At 42.7% G+C, this 26,186-nt stretch overlaps 1 protein-coding gene across 8 annotated transcripts in view; it reads right to left on the bottom strand.

Annotated features, from left to right (window-relative positions):
• The window catches only part of FRMD4A (FERM domain containing 4A), a 614,972-nt gene that overhangs the window by 324,983 nt on the left and 263,803 nt on the right, over positions 1-26,186 (bottom strand). For 2 of the 8 annotated variants that reach the window (XM_053257643.1, XM_053257642.1), the window contains exon 1: positions 254-596. The exons of 4 other annotated variants lie outside the window; for them this stretch is intronic. In XM_053257643.1, coding sequence (XP_053113618.1) covers positions 254-412 — 159 coding nt within the window. In that variant the 5' untranslated portion in view covers positions 413-596. Of the gene's footprint in view, positions 1-253; positions 609-26,186 lie in introns of those variants that run through there. 2 more of the 8 variants (XM_053257653.1, XM_053257640.1) reach the window with 2 other exon arrangements.

Below are 26,186 nucleotides of genomic sequence, written 5' to 3'. Positions count from 1 at the left end.
CTGAGCTCCTTGGAGGAAGGCTGAGATACTGATATTACAAACAAACAAATAAAAACAACCTAAGACACAATAAAGTTGGTAGGTTAGATATGCCCTGCATTAGAATAAATGTCCTCAATATAACAAAGTTTACTATCTAGTGCCATAGAAGATTAAGACTTGCATGACTTTCCAGGCATTTCCCTTCAGATTGATCTAAGTTGATCTTGGGTGTCCCCCCCCCGCCCCCATATTTTAAATAATTCCACCCTACCTGGTATACAGCTCTGGAGATGCACCATGGTTTAAGCATGAGTCGCACAACCTGAAGATTTCTGAACCAAGAAGTACCCAGGACCCGCGAAGTCAGGTTCCACGCTAGGCTGTCCCAAGTATAAAACAAATCTTCCAACCTAAGAAGTACAGCAGCCATGCCAGCTAACAACACGGAAGGTCAAGCACTGGTAATCCCAGGTGGTTTGCTAATGTTTGTGACTCCTAAAGAATGGCAAGGTTAAAATGTCAGTGTGATTTTCCATGAAAGGAAGAAGAAAAAACCCACAAATCCAAACCAAACCATTTTGGTAGGAAGAGTTCCCCCTCCTGAGAATATTGTTCTCCAAAGGTTCTCTATGTACTTTCTAAAAAAAATACTGTTGCACGAGGGACGAAGCAAAAATATCCATCTTTTTGCTACAGAGGGAATTGCATATCTTTCAAAAGTTAGTTTCCCGGTATATGTTGCTTCTCTCTGCTCAGCTCTATACAGCAGAACCAAGAAACAAACTTAACTCCAGAATCATCACTTAGCCTTCAAAGTGCTGGGATTCCATCCAGATAGGATGGAAAACAAACCCCTTTTCTGTCTCTCTCTCCCCTTCTCTGCCAACATTCTCAAGACATTCCATTTTTCTATTTAACTCTTTAAGATGCAAAGTACTACAGCTGATGAATGGCTTTGCGACACAAAATATCTTTCTTACAACAAAAACATGAAAATACTGAAGATATTACACTCTATCACATCCCAGTTTATGTGGTTTTAGCCCTGGATGACAGTTTATCACATTAAATCAAAGGCTAACCTGTGAATTTCTGCTAGTCTTGCAGTTGCTAAGAGGCAGAGGAACCCTACCAGTAAGAGGGCAAGTTAATCGCCCTAATGTGGCTTGATGCTATGGCAGCAGGTCTAGTGTGAGCTTTTGTAAGTGGGAGAATCTCCAGGGTAGAAGTCATTCTGCATATAAGGGTCCTGGCAAAAAGGCGGAGACAGCAGAAACATTAAATATGCTCAATTAAAGAAAACAATGCTAGAAGATTAGGGCCAAACATGGGAATTCTGCTATTGGAATGCTTCATCTTCTTTCCTGTTTCTAAGAGCTGGGCTGGGGGTGGAGGGTGCGGCTTTGGATTAGATCAGGAAGAGCTGCAGCCTTCTCTTTGCTCCTGAGTTGTTTCCTTGGCTTAAACTGCCTTCCCCAAGTTGTTATTAGTTGCAGAAGTGAAAACTCATTGGCACAAAAATTTTGCTAGTACATTTCCCCCTCTGTGGCTAATAGCAACTACCAGGAAGGATTTACACCAAGGCTATGAAGCACACGCCATGGGTCAAATCAAAATAATCCCAAATCCAAAAATTCCTCTCCTTTTTTTAGCTGCTTTTTCATAAAGAAAAATATTTCAGAAGGAGTCACATAACTCTCATATAATATCTAGTTTGACCTTCATTCTGTGTTTTGTTTATCAAACTACTTGGGACATGGGAGATACCCAATCTGCTACTGTTTCTATTTTCACTTACAATTTTGATCAGAGCAGTGGTGCTAAAGGAGGAGTCAGTGGGTTAATCCCTTTTCCTTTGTGCACTCACTGTTTCTAGATCAGGGCTGCTCAACTTCAGCCCTCCTGCAGATGTCGGCCTACAATTCCCATAATCCCTGGCTATTGGCCACTGTGGCTGGGGATTATGGGAGTTGTAGTCCAAAAACAGCTGGGGGGCCCAAGTTGAGCAGGCTTGTTCTAGATCTAAATTGCCTCCCTGAAGTTGCTATTAGTCCCAAAGCAGGGACAGCAAAGCAGGTACTACCTGTATGTTTTGCCCTGCAAGCAAACAGCAGCTTTCGAGGAAGGATTTAGATCAGAGAAATGGCATATGGGGTAGAGTTAACTCCCCCTCCCTCAAAGCTGTTGCTCTGATGAAATTCAGAGAGCCCCAAGGCTGGTTTTCAGGTGTAACAGAAATGTCAGGAGATACAGTCATGGATCTCCTGCATCTCATATTTGGCTTCCATAACATGATCTAACTGCTATTAATTGTTATTGTTTGTTAATCTGGTCTGTGACTGCAATGAACTTATTACTTACTTATTTACATAATAGAGGTTTTCAAAGAGGAGAAAGGGAAGATAGTAACAGGAGACTAAAACAATTTTACCATTTAGGAGAATTTTGGGCATCACTATCACCACATTCCAAACAAATAATTGTTCAGAAGACAGGAGTGGTTCATGGGACCTTCCTGAAAAGAATCACAGTACCTATTTATTTAATGGCAGAGACTCCACAGGAGCCATTAAATGAAGGCTAAGTAAATCACCATTTTAAAACATAGGCCTGCTTGATCGAGAACAGCCTGCTTAGCCTCCTGTGGAGCTTTTTTAGCTGATTCGACCCATACAATATTTAACATGGATTTGTTAAAACACAAGTAGCTTCCAATGGAGTGAAGGTGCAATATAGATCTAAATTCTAGAATTCACATAACAGAGCAACCAAATGGAAAGGAGAACGGCGAGGGCTCCCATACATTGAACAATTGTTTAGGAAAAGGAATGGTTGGCATATACAGATTATCATGCAGGCAGGCAACAGATAGCGTACACTTGCGAAAATTCATGAGCAGTTTGTGAAAGTCCTTTCACAGTGACAGAAGTAGGGGTGTGCATGTATTGGATTTTGCTATTTGATTTGACCTCGAATCGAATAGCAAAATTTTGAATTGAATCATCAGAGCAGCTGGCACTTGCCAGTTGATTCCATAATTCAATTCATGAATCGGTTCTATTTTTCCACAGAGAGCAGGTCTGTCTGGAAAAACTGCAATTGAAGCACTGTTTTTCTTGGGAGAGCTGGTCTACTCATTGGTTTTAATGGGTAGATCTGCTCTCCCAGGAAACCCATTGGTAGACTTGCTCTCCCCACAGAAAACCATTAAGAAGCAGTAGAATGGGTAAACAAAATGGTGGTTTGAATAGTCAAATAAATTCATATTGAACCAGGATCAATTTGATTTGACCTCTAGAATTGCCAGTGAAGTCAATGGTGATTTGATTCAAGGTTGAACCATTCAAATCAACCTGATTGAAATTGAATTGATTCATCCTCAAATCGTGGTACACATCCCTAGTCAGAAGCCCCTGCTGATTTGGCAAAGAGGCACATTTTTAACATGGTGATTAACTTTTATTTAGCAGGGGGAGAGTAACTGGCCATATCCACCACTAGCACAGTACCTCCAGTGACTGTTGCTGGTGTCTATCTTATGTTTCTTCTTAGATTGTGAGCCCTTTGGGGACAGGGATCCTTCTTGTTTATTTGTTGTTTCTCTGTGTATACCGCCCTGAGCCATTTTTGGAAGGGTGGTGTAGAAGTCAAATAAATAAATAAATAAATAGCTGCCCTCATTTGTATTTTTCCTTCCTTTCTTTATCTGGTCACCCTAACAGCAGAAGAACATCACCTCCCAACACAAAACAAAAATATCACCTTTTGCAGGGTGTCAAAAATAGATGGGCCTCTGTGCATTAAGATTCTTAAGTTTCTCCTCACAACAACCCTGTGAAGTAGGTTAGGCTGAGAGAGAAGTGATTGGCCCCAAGTATCATGGCTAAATGGGGATTTGAACTCGGGTCTCCCTGGTCCTAGTCCAGCACTCTAACCACTACACCAGTGACACAGGCAGTGAGGGCTTCCAGCATGCCTAGACAAGAGCATTAGGTCCCTTTTCTCAGCCTCGTTATTGGTTTTCAAGTAGCTACAGGGTTTGGCAGTGGGTTTAAGAGAGTCTTGTAATGTTCAATTTAGCCAATATAAATGTGCCAGACACATCTTGTATTTGATCACCATCTGGTGTTAATTATTTTTACAGCTCAAAACCTCAGATTCCTTTTAAAAGATCTAAACTTTAATTCAAACCCATCTTTCTTTGATCATCTTTTTAAAATATCTATGATCTTGTGCAAATGAGTTATCTTAGGGCTTTGTACATTAATGTTCATTTCATATGAGATGATGCCATTTCATGCTTTGTTCTTTGAGAAACAAACATCCAGAAATCTTTTATTATTCACATCCGAATGCTGTCTCCAACTTTCAAGCTTTTCCTCTCACAATAACGTAAGAAAAGACTTGTTAGGGCAGAACAAGGTCCAATGGACCCCTGCATTCCGTTTTCAACATGGGCCACCAAGGTCCTTCTTGTTGCTTGCAAGCAAGGCCTGAGATGATGATGGCTGTCACCCAAATGCTGCTTGTCTGCAGCTTCTGGTACTCAAGAGGTATTACGGCCAGTGAACATGGAAGTCCTTTTGCTATAATGGCTGACAGCTGATGACATAGGTGGCCAAACACTTTATGGTCAGCAATGTCTGTCATAGTTCACTTCACGTTTTCTTTCTGAAAAGACCAGTTGTAAAGCATGATGCAACTTGGCGCCAGGGCCCAACCACCATTTGCAAAGCATTACATAATGGAACTTCTTTCTCTGTTATTATATAAAATTAGAATTAAAAGTACAGAGAAATATTTTCCTAAGCAAGAGGTCTGATCTGGTGGAGTTGGGTTTTGATGGGGACTACTCTTGGTTTCCACTTAGAAGTTGCCACATAGCCAGTTTCTTCAAGTCTGGCTGATTGTTTAATGTCTATACCACATCCTTTTGTAATGTCTTTTTTTTGGAGGGGGGGGGCATATTTTTATATGACAACTATAGCAACATCAACAATCAAGAATGATATCCAGATTTCTGTGCAGAAGCAGAATGTCCATGAAGCGAGCTGTGTAAGGTGGCAGATTTTCAGAGTGGTAGATTATTCTTAGTTATGTTAACTAATAAATAAAACAAACAACAACTAGCTGAACCGGGCACAGAACATCTGTGCCTCTATTTATCCCACTTTCTGCCCCCACCCCCAGCTTTCTGCCCCTGGTGGCGCAGTGGTAAAACTGCTGCCCTGTAACCAGAAGGTTACAAGTTCGATCCTGACCAGGGGCTCAAGGTTGACTCAGCCTTCCATCCTTCCGAGGTCGGTAAAATGAGTACCCAGAAATGTTGGGGGGCAATATGCTAAAATCATTGTAAACTGCTTAGAGAGCTCCGGCTATAGAGCGGTATATAAATGTAAGTGCTATTGCTATCCCCCACTCTCTGGTCATTTGGCCAGCAGGTGGGCCCGGAGAGGGAGGCTGCACCACCCTCTCCGCTGCCTGCTTGGCCGTTCTTCAGTGGGCCATCTTCTTCAGTGCAGGCCATCTTTCTTTGCTGCCGCTGCTTCCCCACCAGCCACTGTTTTCTCTGCCCTCCAGCCGCCCACCCAGCCGCCTGCCCAGTCACTGCCTTTTTTTCCTTCTGGCCCGGCTGCTGCCTCCACCGTCGTCATTCCCCCCCCCACCGCCTGTGCCCATCGCTATCCCTCACAAACTCTCACAAGAGCTGCCACACATGGGATTAATCATGGGCATGTCTTAGAAAATTAAATATAGAGATGATAATAATAAGCACAGCTGCTCACTCACAGCTCTGGTGACATTTCTACTCCTCTGCCTGCTCTGCTTGCCTTGCCTCTTCACCTCCTCTTGTTCCTCCTCCTCTTCTTCTCCAACTAAAACTCAGTGGCTGACATTTCCCACAGTGCTCCAGCAATGGAAGGAGCCCTGTAGGGATGCAAAGAACTTTACTTGATTACAGGTTGCATTTCTTCCTTCTTCCATGGACCAGCAGCAAGTGGGTATGGGGAGTGAACATTTGCTACTTTCTCTTCCTCCTAAAGGACTATTTAGTTACAGGAATGTGTCCCTTAGGGCTGCTCAGCCTGCAAGTGCATAGTGCTTTAGGAGGGAGGAGAGAAAGCACTGAAAATTGCCCCAACCCCCAATGCTGCTGGGCGGCAGAAGAAGGAAGAAACACAACTTGTTTCCATCGGAAACACCAGCAGCTGAACATTAAGGGTCCACATCATACAATTTATCTGTAACTAAAATTTTGCTGTAGGTAATATGGTCCAACCATATATCCTGCTAACTGAGCAAAGAGACACCTTTTAAAAGTGTGGATTCTCTTTATTTAGCAGGAGGAGAGCAACTGGCCCTATCCAATCCCAGCACAGCATCCTTCTAGTGGCTGTTGCTGGTGTATATCTTATGTTTCATAAAACAGCTTTGGGAACTTTTGTTGGAAAATGGTATATAAATATTTGCTGTATTCCTATAATGAGCCTGATCCTAACATTTTTTATATTGCTGGCTTCTTGGGAACCCAAATGTAAAACCTGAGCAGATCAGGCCCAGTTTATGTTGGAGATGGAGTTCCAATACATTGACCTTTTGCACCAACTATCCTAATGACCACTAGGGGCATTGGGAGTAGTCTCCTTACTTTTCCCTGCTTGCATCTACTCTATGACCCCTACCTTGACTCCTCAGGTACTTCCTATAGTGAGTCAGTCCTCTTCCTTTCCTTTTAAAGAGCAGATGGAAACATCTCTCTCTCCCTACCTATTCATTGAGCCTATTCCCATGATCATTAGAAAGTGGGCTAAGGGAGCCTAGCCCGCTTTCTAGTGATCATCGGAACCACCAGGCTCGCAGGTGAGCCTGGTGGTTCCAAGGCGGCTAGTATGTCTAATTCCCCCTCCCCTTAAACAAGGTTAACGGAGCACTCCATGAACCTTGGTTTTTTTAATCATGTGCCACTGCGGCACATGGTGACATATGAGTAGACCTCCGACTGGGAGGCTACAAGCAGCCTCATGGTGTCAGGGGTTTCCCAGAATGCCCCACACACTCATGCGAGGCATCCTGGGATTTCTGGGGGCCGGGCGGCCGATTCCCGCAGCCCCTACCAGTTCCATGATGGAGCCGGTAGTTGTGTGGGTGGCTGATCCAGCCACCCAGGGCTAAGGGTTGATCACACGCTCTCCCTGCCAAACCCCATCTGTCACTTCACACAGGTTGTGTGAAATGCCTCATTATGTAGCTGATAGATAGGACTGGGTCTTTCCTATCTCCAATGTACTTCACCAATACATCTATTTAGTTTAGATTGTACAAACATGCCCATGTGTATTCTTTAAATAATTGCAACAACTAAACTCAGCACTCTACTCTGTAACTGGAGTGAGTAGCTTCTTTTGGTGCTTTGCTAAACCCCAACAGTTTATTAATCTGAATTCATTTCTACTTTATGCTCTGTATTCACAATCACAATTGCAGAATGCAATAATCACTTTATCCATTGGTATGTATAATGGGCTTGAGGGATGAAGGGTTCACACAGGTTTGCCAACATTTCATTGCCAGAATTAGGGACACAAGTGTGGAGGGGTGGGGTGGGAGGTGTATGCAGTGGTAATCAAGAGCCTGAGTATCAATGACATATATGTTATTGAATTATATGCTATTGAATAATGCCAGCATTGTTATTATTTAAAACATATTCAGGTTATAACCAAAAACTTCTCAAAATAGTTTACATAGCAAAAGGAATAAAATGCCCCCCACTGCAAGTATTCTACACTGCCACTGCTTGCCTCACCACCAAAATGTGGGACAAATGCTGTCCCTATAGGGAACAACATTTCATCCTTGAAATGAGGGACGTCCCGCGTAATGAGGGACAGTTTGCAACTGTCCACAGATCACACTTTAACCAATCACCAATTAAGTATTTTCCTTCAGGCAGCAAAATAATTGGGCTAGCCATATTTCCATGGTCTTCATCCCTAAATCATTCAAAACCTAGTCATCATGACAAGGGCTCATGACTGTGAAGAACTCTCCTAAGAAATTTCACTAGCCTGACTGAAACTCATAGCATACTTCCTCAATATTTCTCAGGTGTTTCATCTTTGTACAGTTTCTCTTTGTACTTTGTTTTACAGTAAGTAAAATCCAGTGGCAACCTAAGGTAGTAGAGAACTCACTGAGAAAACATGCTAGTCTTGTTAGAAGGGCTTTCTTTATCATTCTTCAGACATTTTGCCAGAAGATGATTTCCAATTTCTTTTTTAGTTTATCTTGCTTAAGGTGAACTTTCAGTTTTAATTTTCATTGTGATTTCCCCTAAATTAAGTTGCAATGGTTTGAATCCCTGCTGGTATGTTTCCTAGACTATGGGAAACACCTATATCGGGTAGCAGCGATATAGGAAGATGCTGAAAGGCATCATCTCATACTGCATGGGAGATGGCAATGATAAACCCCTCCTGTATTCTACCGAAAGAAAACCACAGGGCTCTGTGGGTGCCAGGAGTCGAAATTGACTTGATGGCACACTTTACCTTTAAGCTGCAACAGTGACAGTAAAACCATCTTTTGGAGAGAGGCTGAGAAAAAGAAAAGACAGACCTAGACAGATAAGTCTAGGTAATCTAGAGTGATTACCTAGACTTATGTCTACCTAGAGTGATTACCAGCTCCCTTGAGAAGTCCATCATGCTGGGAAAAGTTGAAGGAAAGAGAAGACGACGACAACCAGGAGGAAGGTGGATGGACTCAATTACGACAACAATGAATGCACCACTGAGAGACCTTAAAGGCCAAGTTGAAGACAGATAATCCTGGAGATAAACTATCTGTGTGGTCACTATGAGTCGACACCGACTTAACGGCACTTAATCAATCAATCAATCAATCTAGAGTGAAGAGATATAGGTATATAAAGAAATTTCAAGAAGCCCCCATATTATTGTGTGATAAAGCTGGACCCTCAGGAAAGGTTAGTGGCCACTTGGTCTTAACATGAACGAACAGTGAGGGAATTTGGATGTTTACTAGCACAATATCGAGTTCCGGGGCGGGGGGGGGAATCTCTCATATTATTGTGCATAAAAATATTTCAGGACCTTGGGGAAGTATGAAGCAGGCACTGATCTTTCTAATTAATCTCTCTTTTGTAAGAGATGAAAGAACCATTCTTAGAAACATTCCCCAGTACACACTGTCAACAAGCCATTATCCAAACTTACCCTGGAAGACATTACATTGTTCAGATTACATCAGTCTTCTCATAAGGCTTATAAAGACTCCCTTCCAAAAAGTAGACCTCCTCTTCAAAGGAAAACAATACCATTTAAACTGTATTTGCCAGGTTACATGTCAAAGGTTTTTAAACTGTGTTTTAGATTTTTTTAAAACAAAACTTTCAGTATGTTTTCTCAAACATTTTTTGAAATTCTGCTTGAATATTGATACAGCCCAAGGACGGCTTCCAACATGAAAACAGCAGTGATTTAAGATCTCTGATGCAGATAACTATCTCTGATGCAGATAACTATCTCAGATAACACTGTACAGTTTTTGTTCCAGCGGCCATTAAACTCTTTATCGCTAAGGTATACTCTCAGATTCTCTATGGTACACAGCTTGGCCCTTATGGCAACTTTACTCCTTTGGAAGTAATCCAGACAAAGTTTCTAAGGGCTGTTCTCCAAGTTCCCTGTGGCGTTACTAATGCTGCTCTCCGAAGGGAGGCTGGGGTCACCATGTTAAAGCTGAAAATTTGGCTGTGTATAATCACATTTTGGTTGGACCTGGTATTTTTTCCTATTGGCCTTGCCCCTCTAGTATTAGTTGATAGCTTTACATTCAAATGGAAAACAGCATTAAAAACAAAGTTGCATCATCTTGGTACATCCCAGGAAGAACTTATAGGGAGGGGATTCGATCAGGCTATTCAATTTATCAAACAACGAGCTCTAGATATAGAGCTGCAAGGAATATGCACGCGTGACAAGAGGGCTATATATAGGCCCCCAAGGTTTTAATCTTAAACCCGCCGATTATTTAGATAACATTCTAGTATCTAAATTTAGGAGAGCATTGACCCTGGCCCGCCTCAATGTACTTCCTACCGCGGTCTTGGAGGGAAAATACAAGCGAGTACCTTCTGCGGCGTGCCTTTGTCCCTGTGGTGCAGGTGAAATAGAGACCACTGCCCATGTAATTCTTTATTGCGAATTTTATAGGGATAGTAGTTCTAAGTTTATTTTACCTTTGCTAAAGAATTGTCTGGGCCATACCGATCTTTTTTACTTGGAGTATCTGTTGTCCAATTTTAAACCTGGGATGACTGTTAATGTGGCCAAATTTTGTTTTACTGTATGTAAGCTTTGTAAAGCCTGCATTACTTAAGCAAATATTTTGTAAAATGTAAAGATTAACTGGTCTATGACCATAATAAACTTTATCATATCATATCATATCATACCATATCATATCACTGTACAGAGATAATAAATGATATGTAGATGCTTCATATCAGGCAGTTTATAAATCTAACAAACAAACATCTAAGGAGCTGTTTAGGAGTTAGCTTCCAAATCTCTGAAAGATACTTGAATGCATGTATTTTGATATCTGAATACCTAGGTCAGGCCTGCTTAAGTTTGTCCCCCCAGCTGTTTTTGGACTACAACTGCCCAGCTACAGTGGCCAGAGATTATGGGAGTTGTAGGCCAACATCTACAGGAGGGACGAAGTTGAGCAGGCCTGAGCCAGGCCAACCATCTTGGGTAATGCAGGACACTTACAGATAAACCAAAACTATTTTGGTGTCTGAGGGGAAACTAGATATTAGCAGAGACATCTGTGTCGTTTCCTCCTTTCCTCCTTGTAACATCTAGTTAGCATAACGTGTCTCTCTCTCGCCCCATAAGCCAATGATGTCAGGTGGGGGGTGGAGCAACACACAGCATGATGGCAGCCATGATACGTGTTGTATTAAACAAGATATTGTATTTGGTTCTCTTCCCCACCCTCTTCCTGTCACCCTCTGATGTTACAGTATGACTGGAAGAGCAGGCGGCAGGGGAATGGGGGAGAAGAGCTATGGGGTGGCTGGAGCACCAAATCCTTTGTAACATCTGGTTCTGCCCAAAGGCAAGAAATCTGACACCACCCCCACCACCCCCGGTGTAAATAATTAAATAATTGACAATTGGCTGCCCTTTAATTGTACAAACCCCCCCCCATCTTTTGTGTTTACCCTGCTGCCACAATAGTTTGGAGCTACAAAATTTCAGGGTCTCTCACATGACTGCAGGGTCTCACAAAATTTATGAAACATTATTTTAAAAATCAATTAATTTCTCACTTATATGATCATGTTCTATGTTGGAAAGATTCACATAAATTGGCCACTGTCAGTATATATGTTACTGCCTGATTGTTTAAGATTATATTTCTCATACAAAATTATACTGAATTGCATTTAACACTGTGGACAGTATCTGTTCTGGGGTGGGGGGTGGGGGGAAGAATCTCATCTATGGCTCTTAATGCATTTTTTGGTGGGCTTGGTTCTTAATATCCTGAAAATCTCTGTGCTGACACTGCGTGCGGAGTTAGCAAGCTGAATGGGGTGTCGGAGAGAAGGTAAGCACCTGCTTACTTGCTCTCCATTTTCTTTTTCTTACAGTTCCTGGTCGAATTTCCCAAAGTGTGCTCAAACCATGGTTCGTGAACAACCCTAACACACACACACACCCCTATCACTTCTAAGGCACTCCACTTACATAAGAACATAAGAAAAGCCCTGCTAGATCAATTCCAAGGCCTATCTAGTCCAGCATCCTGTTTCACCCACAGATGCCTCTGTCAGGCAAGAGCTGAGGGCATGCCCTCACTGCTACTCCCCTGCAATTAGTATTTAGAGGCATCTTGCCTTGGCGGCTGGAGGTGGCCTATAGCCCTCAGACTAGTAGCCAGTGATAGGCCTGTCTTCCATGAATTTATCTAAACCCCTCTTAAAGCCACTCAGGCTGTCACCAAATCTTGTGGCAGAGAATTCCATAGGTTGATTATACATTGTGTAAAAAGTACTTCATTTTGTTGGTCCTAAATTGTTTGGCAATCAGTTTCATGGGATGACCCCTGGTTCTAGTGTTATGATAAAGGGAGAAATATTTCTCTCTATCCACTTTCTCCACACCATGCATGATTTTATAGACCTCTATCATGTCTCCTCTCAGTCATTTTTTTCTAAACTAAAAAGGCCCAGGTGTCATAGCTTTGCCTTGTAAGGAAGGTGCTTTAGGCCCCAATCATCCTGGTTGCCCTCTTCTGCATCTTCTCCATTCTATAATGTCCTTTCGGAGGTATGGTGAGCAATACCCCTTGCAGTTCTCAAAATGTGGCTGCACTATAGTTTTTTAGAAGGGCATTATAATATTAGCAGTTTTATTTTCAAACCCCTTCCTAAAGATCTCTAGCATGGAACTGACCTTTTTCACAGCTGCCACGCATTGAGTCAAAACTGTCAATGAGCTGTCCACCATTACCCCACAATCCCTCTCCTAGTCAGTCACTGACAGTTCAGACCCCATCAGCGTATATATGAAGTTGGGATTTTTTGCCCCAATAAGCTCACTTTACACTTGTTAACACTGAACCACATTTGCCATCTTGTTGCCCACTGCCGCAGTTTGGAGAGATCCTTTTGGAGCTCCTTGCAATCTCTTTTGGATTCCGCTACCCTAAATGGTTTGGCATCACCTGCAAATCTGGCCACCTCACTGCTTACCCAAACTTCTAGATCATTTTTATGAAGAAGTTAAAGAGCATAAGTCCCAGTACCGAGGCCTTTGGGAACCCCACTTCTTATTTCCCTCCATTTAGAGAACTGTCCATATATTCCTACCCTCTGTTTCCTGTCCTTCGGCCAGTTAGCAATCCACACATGAACCTGTCCCCTTATCCCATGACTGCTAAGTTTTCTCAAGAGTCTTATTTTATCTTCAGCTGTTCCAATTATAAATCTGAACTTGGTTGACTGGAAGTTTCAGATGATGAGAAGGGACCTGCTAACGATTCCTAATAAGGTAGAAATTAGTTTTCTTTTAAAAATATCCACAATACCACGTTAAATTGTAGTAAATAAATTATATAGATTGGATGTATCCTCCTCCTCATCACATGTAATATGTTGATACTCCCTTGAGTGAGATTATATGCTGAGGAAACATGACCACATCATAATAACTGAGCTCTGATCTGATCAACTTAAATCAATAATCAAAAGTAAACTGAAATATTGGCTGGTCTGAAATGGAAGGATAGAGTCCTTGGTTTATGTCCATGTTGCTAACATCATCCAATCAATTACTAAACTGAGCAGAACAGACAATTTACTATTTCCCCCTGGTCAGTTGATCAGTGGTTAGTAGTAGGGTTGGTAGCAGTGGTAGTCAGTTTGAATTAGAGTGCATTTGCATTCAGTTTTGCCTTCAAACTGATCTGGGAAGGACATACTGTAGGTCATATTTAGCCATCACAGTCTTCCAACATCATGTTTGTATAACTATTTTATATAAAACAACTATAACTATATAAAATACTATAGTATTTTGTCCTCTGGAAAATTTCTCTCAGCTTGAAACATTACAAACTAAATTCCTGAGGGCTATTTTTCAAGTACCCAGGGGTACAGCAAATGCCATCCTTCGTAGGAAAGCAGGGGTCACCACTCTGAAAGCGAAAGTATGGTTTTGCATAATTAAATTTTGGTTAAGCCTGGTCTTCTTTCTGGCTGGTCTTGCCCCTTTAGTGTTATCAGACAGTTTCACTTCCAAATGGAAATCAGCTCTGAAATTAAAATTGCAGCACTTGGGCATGTCTCAAGAAGCTCTTATTGGGCGAGGAGTTGAGCAGGCACTTTGCTTTGTGAAACAACAGCTCAGAGATATAGATTTTCAGGAGGAGTCCACACAGCTGCCCAAGGGAATATATTTAGGTTTTCAAATTTTTAACTATAAACCGGCTGAATATTTAGACCAGATCTTGGTACCAAAATTTAGGAGATTTCTGACCCTCGTGCAATTGAATGCTCTCCCTTCGGCAGTACTTGATGGTAAATTCAAACAACTTTCTTATGATCAGCGCTGTTGCCCTTGTGGCTCAGGGGATATTATCACCCATGTTATTCTTTAATGCAAATTTTATAGGGATGCCCGCACCAAATTTATTGCACCCATTTTAACCATTTATCCTGGTCACACAGAACAATTTTATTTGGAAATTATGCTATCAAATTTCAAACTTGTAATTTCAGATTATGTGGCAAAGTTTTGTTTTGTGGCATCAAAGCTCCATAAAGACTGTATTAGTAATTTGAATAGTTTGTAATTTTGTAAATTTTGAATTTTCTTGAATTTTGTTATTAATGTTATTAATTGTTATCCATTGTTAATCTGGTCTGTGACAGTAATAAACTGTCATGGCTCACACTTCTGACTCAGAAGAGTCAGAGGAGGAATGGGAGGATTCGCCTGCTAGTGAGGGCTCAGAGGCACAGCAACAGGATTTGGGAGGGAGAACAGACTCTGGAGCTGAGGAATCGGAACAGCTGCCAGACATGAATCCTGATCAGGAGCAGGCTGATCAGGAGGAGGCAGGGATTTCACCTGTCTTGAGAAGACATCTCAAGAGGAAAGCTCAGTGGGAGACACGTAGGCGCAGGAGATCACAAGAGAGGAAGCAGAAGTGCTGACTCAGGGAAGCCTGATTGGCTGCTGGTTCTCTTGAGCCATATATCAAGCAGTCGGTGATTTCTACCGATGCTGTTAGCAACTTTTGCTGACCGTGGACTGTGTTCTATTTTGAATTCTCAAGTTTTCCAAATTTCAGTTTGCCCTGTTCTTTCCTGCTCTGTGTTCTTGTTCTGTTAATTCCTTGCTCTGGTGTCCTTTGTTCTTTTTCATTCCTTGCTCTGTTGTTTTCTTTTATTTAGTTATTTTTAGAGGAGGGTACCTAGTTCAGTTCAGGGAACTTGATTCATTTACTGTTTTCTTTGTGAGCCTTTCATTTTCCTTTGTGCAGCTTTGCTGCTACTTTCTGTTAACTGTTAACTCTGTTAACTCACAGGGGGAGTGCCTAAGAGGGTTGTAAATCCTATTGGGTTAGTCGAGCTAACAGATTTACGACATAAACTAACTACAACTATAGTATTTTATAACTAGTAAATGCAGCTTGCATTAGGCAAATTGCAGTGATAGTCAGGCTTGAGGGAGGATTGGGCCTCAAGTATAGGGTAACTGCTTAGAGGGTGGCCCTCTCCAAATAAGGAAGAAAGCCCAGGAGAATCAAATCCCTGTGGCCCAATCCAGAGTGAGGGGCAGGGTTTACTGGACACCAACCTATAGAGAAGTAGGGGATGGGTATGTTAGAGTTAAGTTCTTCCCAGGAGGCCTCTGAAGGAGGTCTGATCAGCAGCTACTGTAGGAAAAGGGGAGAATAACAGCCCTGGTCTGGGAATCAACTGGAAGTTCCTTATCTGGAAGTAAGCAGGAAGGATAGGGGTCAGTTTAGCTAGATGCATCAGGTAATTTATTTTTGTTTAATGCTTGGATCTGACTGCATGCTTCTTATAGTTCCTGGGGAAGGGCATTATTTGAATGGAAACAGTGATTGTTGATGCATCTATAATTTTCCTGATCATCCAATTATTAATAAATCCTTGTTGTTGTTGTCGGAGTGTCACTCTTTACTGGGTCCTGCCCTACTCACATGCTATTGAAAGCCTAAGACTGCTCAAGCCTTTCTGTAGGAAGCCTTCTGTCCACTTTATTCTCCCTTGCAAGGGTGAATCTGCTCATATAAAAAAGTAGATGGTGGCAGCCTACCTGAGATTCCTCACAGCTAGAGGACAGATTTTGTATCAATCGCCACTTTTGATCATTACACAAATATAGATATTTTCCAGAATGCTGTGAGAAATCAGCCTCCCCACCCAGTGTCCCCACTAAGGTATGCGCATTTGCTCACTCTCACAAATTCTTTTGCTGTCTGCTCAGTTAATTTTAGATCCCACTCGGGTTGGATCAGGAAGACCCCTCTCTGAATGCACATGCACACACACTGCCTTCATACTGCCACCCAGAACAAAACTCATTCCGCAGAGATGAAAAAAATTAGAGACACTACTGCACCCCACCACACACACACATTTGAGAATGGTTAAATTTATAAAAACAGGCAACTCCAACATTCATCCATTCCGTCACATGTGGCTTGTACCATTTTCAGACTTGTATTCCTGTTTGTCACTTCAGGTTATCCGTTACTCCAATCAAAGGCTGTTTCAAGAATGTGGTTGGGGGTTTCCCCATATCCCTCTATTCTGCTGTATGTGTGGCTTGGTTTATCCTGCTGGCATTCAGGCTGCTTTTATAAGTTAGACTTCAATGCTATTAATGGGACCACTTTTTCATGATTAAATACCATGTTACCACTGTAATTTTTGAGGGCACAAAACAATGTGGGAAGGAGGACCAATTGTTCGGGTTCTTCCCACACAATTGTAATCCCTAATCCTGGCCCGGCAATGATTTCATGGATAAAAAAATCAGCTCAAAACACAGTGCAGAGGAGCACAAATATTTTAAAACTTACTGCCTTGTTTGAGCTATAAACGATTTCTCCCCTAATGAGTTCAATTTCTAGGCTATTTACTAATATATTTTGATAGTATTAAGAACTGGATGTTAAAATACTAAACAGCCAGCTGATTCTAGACATTTCTTTGCCTATAAAGAAAGCAGACTGAGGTTGTTCAGAGAAGGCCGAAATCGATAGGCAACAAAAAGGATTTATGATTGCAATCCAGAAGTGTATGACTCATTCCTTTTTCTGTGGTTGCTTGAAACTTCTGCCATTTCCCTATTCCCCCTCCCTATGGAATAAGGAATAAGAAATTAAGAAAAATATGCTATTCACTTATCTTATCTTGATGCACAATGAGTGCAAATGCGCTATGCTGCTATCTGAAACCTAGCTTCCTGTTATTAAGGAGGACATCCTAGTATTTAGCGGCACAAGCTTCACAAGCCCCCACCCCCTGCCCTTCAAAACCCAGGCAGAATGTCTACTGATTCTGTAGTTTGCTTCCTGCTTGTAATTAAGTAGGTCACAGCTGTGAAGCAAAGAGAGAACAAGAAAATATACTCAAATCACACAAAGCCCAAGGCGATCAAATCATTTGCAGCTGAAGGAAATGGCAGCTTAAAAGGAAAAGAAGCGGGGTGGGGGGAGGAATTGCAGAGTCTAAGTCTGGAGTCGAAGGCAAAGATGATGAAGAACTAGAAATCATAATTTGGGCCAGATGCAGAGATGAAACAAGACAAAGATTCAGAAAGCTGATGATTTGGGTGAAATAAGATGGCCTTGTAAATAGGGATGTGAGAAACAATTTGGGTACAAAACTATTTGTACCCGAATCTGGCTGATTCGGGTGATTTGTAGACAAAACAAATCACCCCTGTCCTCAATTGCCCAGATTTGGGTACAAAACAAATCACCTCAGATTCGGAACTGAAAAATTCAGAGATTCGGACCTCCATTTTGTGGCCAAAGTGGGTTGGGTGGTAGTGCCCAATAGGTGGAAGCTACCACCCAAACGTCAAATAAATTGGGCAAAGGGGTGATTTTAAAATTTTTTTGGAAAGTCTTTAAGCTTTTCCCTATAGGGAATAATGGCGATTTCAGCAGCCTTATAGCTCCACGTGGGGGGCACTAGGGTGGCCCAGAGTGGGTTGTGGTGAGTGGTAATGCCCAGGGGTTGGAAGGAAGCTACCACCCATATTTCAAAGGAATTGGGCAAAGGGGTGATTTTTAAAATGATTTTTGAAGTTTACGCATCTTACGCGACTCCACTTGGGGGGTGGGGGCACCAGGGTGGCTCAGAGTGAGTGGTGGTGTAGAGCACATAGGGTGTTTGTCATTGAATCCACTCTCATTTCCTACCAGAGAATCTACTCTCAGAACACCACCTCAGAAACAACAAATCTCAGTGTACCGTGGGCTTGTGTGTTTGGGGGTGGTTGGCACCTTATGTGCACTACACAACCACTTGCTCTTGGCCACCCTGGTGCCCACCCCCCACAAGTGGAGTTATGGGGCTGCTGAAATTCCCCATTATTCCCTATGGGGGGAAAGCTTAAAGACACATAAACTTCAAAAATCATTTTAAAAACCACCCCTTTGCCCAGTTCCTTTGAAATATGGGTGGTAGCTTCCACCCACTACCACCCTCCCCACTCATTTGCCGCTGGGTCCCTTTTTTTGCCCCAAATCAATTCAGATTTGGAAAATTCAGGTACAAATAGACTCTGGGGTGATTCGGGGTGTGTGTCAGATTCAGACCCAAAACAAATGGGGGGTGAATTGATTCAGGTACAAATCAAAACAAAAAAATTGATTCGTGCACATCCCTACTTGTAAAACTTCTCGTCCCTTACAGAGTCTGTTCCTATTAATACCCCAAGCAGCCACTTCCGTGGTTAATGTTTAGAAGGGCTGCAGAGTACTTTTAACATTTTAATTATTCCTTGCATGAACCAGTCAACATTTTTGAAAGAAGAGATATACCCTATAGTTCTCCTAGAACTATACTGTGTTTATAAAGATGGCTTGCATCTAAAAGGAGCAACATAAAGAGCATTCTAGTGACGGTAATTTTGGACCAATTCTCACTTGCATTTTGTATACATACCTGAGGATGATGAGGATACATTGCTGGGTGAAATTAAGATGTGGAAAACAAATCTCTGTTGAGGAATGATGGAAGGAGCTGGGTATGTTTAGCCTGGAGAAGAGAAGACTAAGAAGGGGAGGTATGCTAACTGTCTACAAATATCTGAAGGGTGTCACATCGAAGAGGGAGCGAACCTGTTGCCTCTTCCGCCAGAGGACAAGACTAGAATCAAAGGGCTGAAATTTCGGGGAAGCAGATTCAGACCGGACAACAGGAAGCATTTCTAGATTGTAAGAGCTGTTCAACAGTGTTAACAGTCTGCCTCATGCAGCAGTAGACTCTCCTTTGCCAAAGGCTTCTGAACAGACTGGACCGCCATCTGTTAGGGATGCTACAGCACTGAGCAGGGGGCTGGACTAGAAGACCTCCAGAGTCCCCTCCCACTAGAACATTCTATGCTTCTACAGTTCTTTTTCCACACTAGGCTTGGCATCTTATGATGAAGGGCAAATTAGGTTGATTTGCAAGCTAAATGCATAGTAAAGCAGCCGGATGACGTCTTCAGCATCTAACCCATATTCTTATACGACATCACTTGGGTCATGTAAATTGGCCTTACTCCTTACATTTATTACCCCTTGGGCTATAAGTAATGCAGTCCTCACTCCATAATTCAAGCTCTGTGCATTATCATCTCCATTCCGCCATAAGCTACATCAGTCCAGGATCCAGATGCACAAACCACTGAGATATAGCCCTGTCTTTGACAATTAGATCATAACAAGATACTATTCCAAGCATGAAAAATTCCCACTGGAATACACAGTTCCTTTAATCGCTGTGTCTAACTCATATTGGATCATGTGCTGCTGTGGTTTTATGATTTTTCTCTGCTACTGCTTCAAATGACTATTCCGGATCAGCCGACATCTGTCTTCAGACCTCTACACACAGGTCTTGGCAACGCATCACCTAATCACTGTGCTAGGGCATGGACATCAAAGTGTGAGAGTCACAAACTGTGCTGCTACCTAGGGATAAAGCATCAATATGTGGAGGCAAGGAGGGCCCAGAGCAGAGCATGCACAGCTTTACAAAAAGCAAAAGCAAAACAAAATCCTACTAGCTGGTGCGTACATCATCTCATCAATTGTGGAAAGTTGACAATATAGGAAGTAATTAAATCAGAATACCAAGGTAAAATTATCTTCCTGTAATTGACACACAAGGGGGAAACAAGACAAAAGTAAAATCAGAATGACAGTGAACTCTCCTAGATAAGTATCTACAAATTCATGTGCAAAAGCACCTGAGCCCATGATGTGTCAAATAGCACCATCCCACAGCATCCTTGATCTGATCGCCACCTGGGCAGTATCCGCACTGTAGATTCTTTGGACCTTCACGGGGTAGAGGACCGGTTAAGCCTATCGGCTCTTGGAGACAAATACACCCAGTTGGTTTCTATAATGCTTCCGCATATTCAGCCATTGATGTTGGCCAGCCTGTCACTTACTTGGCAGGCTTAATTTATCTGGGCATTTTTACCCCAACTTTAACAATTGGCTCAAGGCAGCTTGTAATAACACAATTAAAATACAATGCGTAGAAAATAGTAAAGCAACAAAAGAAAATTTATACAGTGAAATAAACAACTAGTTCAGGATCTTGACATGATTGTGCCCAGAGAGCAGGCACCCTCTCATAAGACCTTATGTTGGTTTGCACTCCAGAGTTGGTTGCAAGACAAATGACCTGAGCACAGGTGGAGGAAAGCTCTGGTCAAATCTTACCAAAATGCAGCTCAGAGCTCGTCTTAAAGGCTACACCAGGGATGTCAAACACAATTGGATGGTGGGCTGGATTCAGTTCCAATGCACCTCTGGGAGGCCATATCCGCTTCACACCGCCTTTTGTATTCCTCCTCCTCTTTCTCCCACTCTCTTCTTTCCTTCCTCCCTCTCCCCACCTCCCCTGTCCTCACTCATGCAAGGGAAGATGCCTCTTGATGCCTTCTGTCTTCATCATTGTCTACCTCCTCCTTTCTTTCACCCTCTGCCTTCCTCCCTCCCTCTCCCCGCTTCATCTCTCCCTTGCCCTCCACTCAGTTGTTTTGTCTTCACTTTGTGCACTGAAGAGCCATAAGGATGCATGAGGGAGAGGCATAGCAGTGCAGAGGAAAGAAGAAATGCTTCTGCATTCAAGCACGAGGGGTGGGGGAGGGGGAGAGAAATACCGGCAGAGGAAAGAAGGAAGGATGGAAGCAGGTAGCCAGCCAGTGGCAGCAAGTGGAGAGCAATGCTGCTGCTTCGGCATGAAGCGGGAGGTGGGGAAAGAAACGTGGCAGCTGGGGCTGATGCTCAGCTTCCTAGCCCTTTCTTGGAGGCCAGAAAACAGAGCTCCATGGGTCGGAAGTATTTTTGAACATTGTTCTACCACCATTGTATCCATACAATACCAGTCAGTGGGGCTGTTTCAGGTAGCCAAAGTGTTTTATTACATGCTCTGGTTTCAGAGATGAAAGCTCCCTCTAAATCCCATTGTGACCAGTTTGCAAGACATTTTATGCATAAAATCGTGCTTTTATGATTTTATGCATAAAATGCACAGATTCTTTAGCGGGGGTATCCAGTAACTCCTCTTGTGTGGTTATATTGGATCAGTTTCAGTTTGTGACTCCTGAGGACATGAACAAGCTGTTTGGAGCTGTGCATCCTACCACCTGTTCTCTTGACCCTTGCACAACATGGCTTATATTATCAAGCAGGGAGATTGTTGGAAAGGGCCTGGTTGAGATCATAAATGTTTCTCTGATGGAAGGTAGGATGCCTCCTTTTTAAAAGGAGGCAATTATTAGACCTCTTTTAAAGAAGCCTCCACTGGATCCCTCAGAGTTGGGCAATGATAGGCCTGTCTCCAATCTTCCGTGGTTGGCCAAGGTGATTAAGAAGGTGGTAGCCTCTCAACTCCAGACAGTATTGGATGAAACAGACTGTCTAGACCCATTTCAAATTGGCTTTCAGGCAAGTTATGGGGTGGAGACTGCTTTGGTTGGCAGTCTCCACCCCAGTGGAGACTGCCTCTCCAAATGGGAAATTGACAGAGGGAGTGTGACTCTGTTGATCCTTTCGGATTTTTCAGTGGCTTTCAATACCATCAACCATGGTATCCTTCTGGATCGCCTGCAGGGACTGGGGGCATGTGTAAGGGGCATGTGTTGCAGTAGTTCCTCTCATACCTCTTGGGCAGATTTCAGAAGGTGTTACTTGGAGACTGCTGCCCTATGAAATGAGAACTTTTGTATGGTGTCCGTCAGGGCTCCATTTTGTCTCCAATGCTTTTTAACATGTACATGAAATTAGATGAAATTAGATGATCACTGGGAGAGATCATCAAGGGATTTGGTGCAGGGTGTTATCAGTACGCTGATGACACCCAAATCTATTTCTCCATGTCAGCTTCATCAGGCAATGGCATAACCTCCCTAAATGCCTGCCTTGAGGCAGTAATGGGCTGGCTGAGGGATAACAAACTGAGACTGAATTTTTAAAAAAGAGAAGTGCTCACTGTAGGAAGCCACAGTGTGGAAAATGGGATAGATCTTCCTGTTCTGTACACTCCCCCAGAAGGAACAGGTTTGCAGTTTGGGAGTACTTCTGGACCCAAACCTCTCTCTGATACCTCAGGTGGAGGTGGTGGCCAGGAGTGCTTTCTGTCAGCTTTGGCTGGTTCACCAACTGTGTCCTTTCTTGGAAGTGAGTGAACTTAAGACAGTGGTGCACATGCTGGTAACCTCCAGGCTTGACTACTGCAATGCACTTGATGTGGGGCTGCCTTTGTACATAGTCCAGAAGCGGCAATTGGTGCAAAATGCTGCTGCCAGATTGGTCTCCAGGACGTCCTGTAGAGACCATATTACTCCCATTCTAAAAGATCTACACTGGCTACCAATAGGTTTCCTGGCAAAATACAAAGTGCTGTTTATTACCTATAAAGCCATTAATGGCTTGGGCCCATGGTATTTAAGAGAATACCTTCTTCATTATGAACCCCGCCACCTATTAAGGTCTTCAGGGGAGGTTTGTCTAAGCCTGCCACCAGCTCATCTGGTGGCAACTCAAAGGTGTGCCTTCTCTGTGGGTGCCCTGGGACTGTGGAATGCACTTCTTCAGCTCCAGGAGTGTGGAATGCACGGAGATTAGAGCTGCTCCATCCCTGTTGACTTTCAGGAAACAGCTGAAGACACATCTCTTCAGCCAAGCTTTTTAGTTAGTTGGTGTTTTTATGGAAATTTTAATCTGGTTTTATGTTTTAGTGGTTAAATTCTTGGTTTGTTTTATTCTTGGTTTGTTTTATGCTGTAAACTGCCTAGAGACTTCAGTAGTGGGTGGTATAAAAAAATTATTAAGTCAAACAAACAAACAAACAAACCACCATGAGCAGCACTGCACTGGAGAGGGGAGGTGGGATATACATATTTTACATGAATAAACACCCTCCACTTCCATGCAATTGACACCCTCAATATCAGAACATCCCTCATTCTTGAATTATTTATCTGGCACAGTGGAACCGGTAATGCACTTGGGACAGAATTGCATCTAAATTTCAATGATGTTGACATCATCCCAGACAGAAATCGGGTCAGACAAGAGACATTCTGAAAGTGTAAGATTTATTGGAAATGTAATGTGTTGCACAAGTAATTATGTTTGTCAGAACAACATTCTAATCTCCTGATAAGTTTATTATGAATGGGACAAAACACTAAGGAAAAAAACCCAAAGATTTGAAAGTAATTTTTATAAATGCTGGCTTGGAAAATTATCATGGGAGAAAATGGTATTTGTCCTCCCTTCTCTCATCTAACCAGGTCATTTCAGGGTAAGAGGTTATGGACAACAGCACTTTCTGTAGGACAGATGTTTGTCCTCAAATGCCTGCAAATCAAGGCAAACTGAGTTTGTGCATGTTTTTCTAAATGAACAGCCAATGAAATCTTTGATACAACAAACTTTTCCCCATGGTACTTATCAGGTAATCAAGCTAACATCCAATTGACTTCACACATATCCATATTTGGGTATGGGGGGGGGTAGTTTACATCTATGTACACCATCATGTTCACACTGTCCATTGAGCTATATGGCCACATATTTGGAAGCCCAAAGTGTGCCCTTTCCCATTCATGCTATGAAGCAGCAAGATGATGAATATTTGAAGGACTAACTTGAAGAAACAATGCAATGCTTGAAATGCTGGAGGGAATGCTATCTTTGTTGTGTGCTGGAAGTGATGCAAGTTCCAAACGTGCATGGAATGCATGTTTCTTGCCAGAGAGGAGAGGTGCATGTTCTCCAGTTATGTTGTTCAATGGAAGCACTCATACACACACTTTTTGATACCTCTTTGAACATGCAAAGCCATGTACAGATGAATACAGGGAAGGTGGTTGCACTGGGATCAAATATATTGGCTTCACCCATACTTTCAAGATCCTGGCAGCATCTAAATTACACTGCCCTTGCATAAGAGTATTTTGATCATGCAACTAGAGAGAGATTACTTTTGCTGATCCCCTTCTCTCTATTGCCCTCAATCCTTCCTGGAAAAATTCCAAGAGACTCTGAATGTGTGATCTGTACCCTCACAGAGATGGGACCTTGAACATAACTGAGGTTGGTGATAGGGCCACCAGGTGTGATCTGACTTCCTCTTGCACAGATTAATCTGTATGCATTTAGAACACCTGCACAGGGATTAGGAGGTATTCCTCAATGGGCAACCAGCCAAAGGATATATATATATGTATATCAGTGACTTAGGTGCATTGGAAACTGTCTTATACTGAGTGTATAAGACCCTGTGTTCCCTTTAACAGGGATTCCTTGATTTTGTTGACTACAACTCCCAGAATCCCCAGCTATAATGGCTTTTGCTGGGGGGTTCTGGGAGTTGTCGTCAACAATATTTGGGAATCCCTATTACTGGTCAGGCCATTGGTCCATCTAGCTCAATACTGTCTACACTAACTGGCAGTGGCTCTCCAGGGTTTCAGACAAAGGTCTTTCTCAGCTCTACCTAGAGATGCCCAAAACTGAACCTAAGACCTTCTGCATGCAAAGCAGATGCTCTACCACTGAGCTATGGCCCTTTCCCCATTATCATTAGTGTTATCATTAGGGCTGTGTGTACTGTATATATTTTTAAAAAGTCAACATTTTTATTAAGGTAACTCAAACTTTTCAAAAACGCATTCTGCAGTGGGTCTAGTTACATAAGTTATGTAAATTGGCATAATTACTCCTGTTTCTGTATAATTTATTCTGAAATGTTTATTATTTGTATAGTTTATTCTGCTTCTGCTAATCAAGGGTTAGGAGCTATACAAGGCATGAAAATCCCACCATGTGTCCATCTTACTCTGCCAACATCATGGAACCCACACTTCCAAGCAGGGCTGTCCTTAGGGGGGCACGGGGCTGGGAGGCAATTAGCACATGCAGGGCCTCATGGGGGGTTGTGGGGGAGAGTGCACGTGCAGCTTCAGGTGGTTGGGGGAGGAGTCTCTGCCCCAGGGCCAGTCAAAGGGTCAGGGGCACCCAAGACAAAGCCCTCCTGGATGCCCCCCCCTTGCCTGTCCAGGTGCCCTCCCCACACCTAGGCACTAGTTTGCCAATTAGTGGCTTTTATAGAGGACATGCGACTATTTTGGGGACCAAACAATTTTCTTTGCATGTGTTCTGGTATCCAAAGTTCTCGGAAGCCTTTGGAACATTCCGTTCACCCAGAACACTTTGCTTTCATGAGCAGCTTCTCTTCCACCATCTCTCTCTGCATTCTACTGACCATCCATCTATTGGGGAAGCCAGAATTGAGGTTCTGTTTCAGCAGCAGGTTGCAGAGCCACATGATGCAAGAGCACAGATAGGTAGGCCCAGCAGGTACAGCTTGCTTCTTTCATGTGGTGGCAGCAGTGAGAAGTTAGCCGTTTGTTAGCCCTGCTGAGTAAAAAGGCACCTTTTAAAGTGCAGAATCTCTTCTCTGTATCTTGAGGAGAGCAACTGGCAAACCCAGCACAACATCCCTTCAATGCCTGATGCTGGTGTTACTTTGTATTTCTTTTTAGATTGAGCCCTTTGGGGACAGTGGAGCTTCTTCTTCTTCTTCTTCTTCTTCTTCTTCTTCTTCTTCTTCTTCTTCTTCTTCTTCTTCTTCTTCTTATTATTATTATTATCATCTTGTTTACACAGTCAGACAGGTGTTATTGACTGGTTTGTTTCCTTCATCAAGTCCTTCCCAAGGACCTGGGATGGCTGAATTTTATTGTCAATGGTTATAGATATCATCGCAGAATATAGGCTGTTCCCAGTAAAGCTGCTTTTTGTAATTGGCTGATGGTGATTTCTGTGACCCCTATGGTGTTGAGGTGCTCTTCAAGGTCTTTTGGAACTGCACCCAGGGC

This window comes from Hemicordylus capensis, chromosome 5 (genome assembly GCF_027244095.1).
Source record: "Hemicordylus capensis ecotype Gifberg chromosome 5, rHemCap1.1.pri, whole genome shotgun sequence".
In the NCBI taxonomy this organism is placed as follows: Eukaryota; Metazoa; Chordata; class Lepidosauria; order Squamata; family Cordylidae; genus Hemicordylus; species Hemicordylus capensis.
Note: the sequence above shows the minus strand (reverse complement) of the source record. Positions and strands in the feature narration are given on the sequence as shown.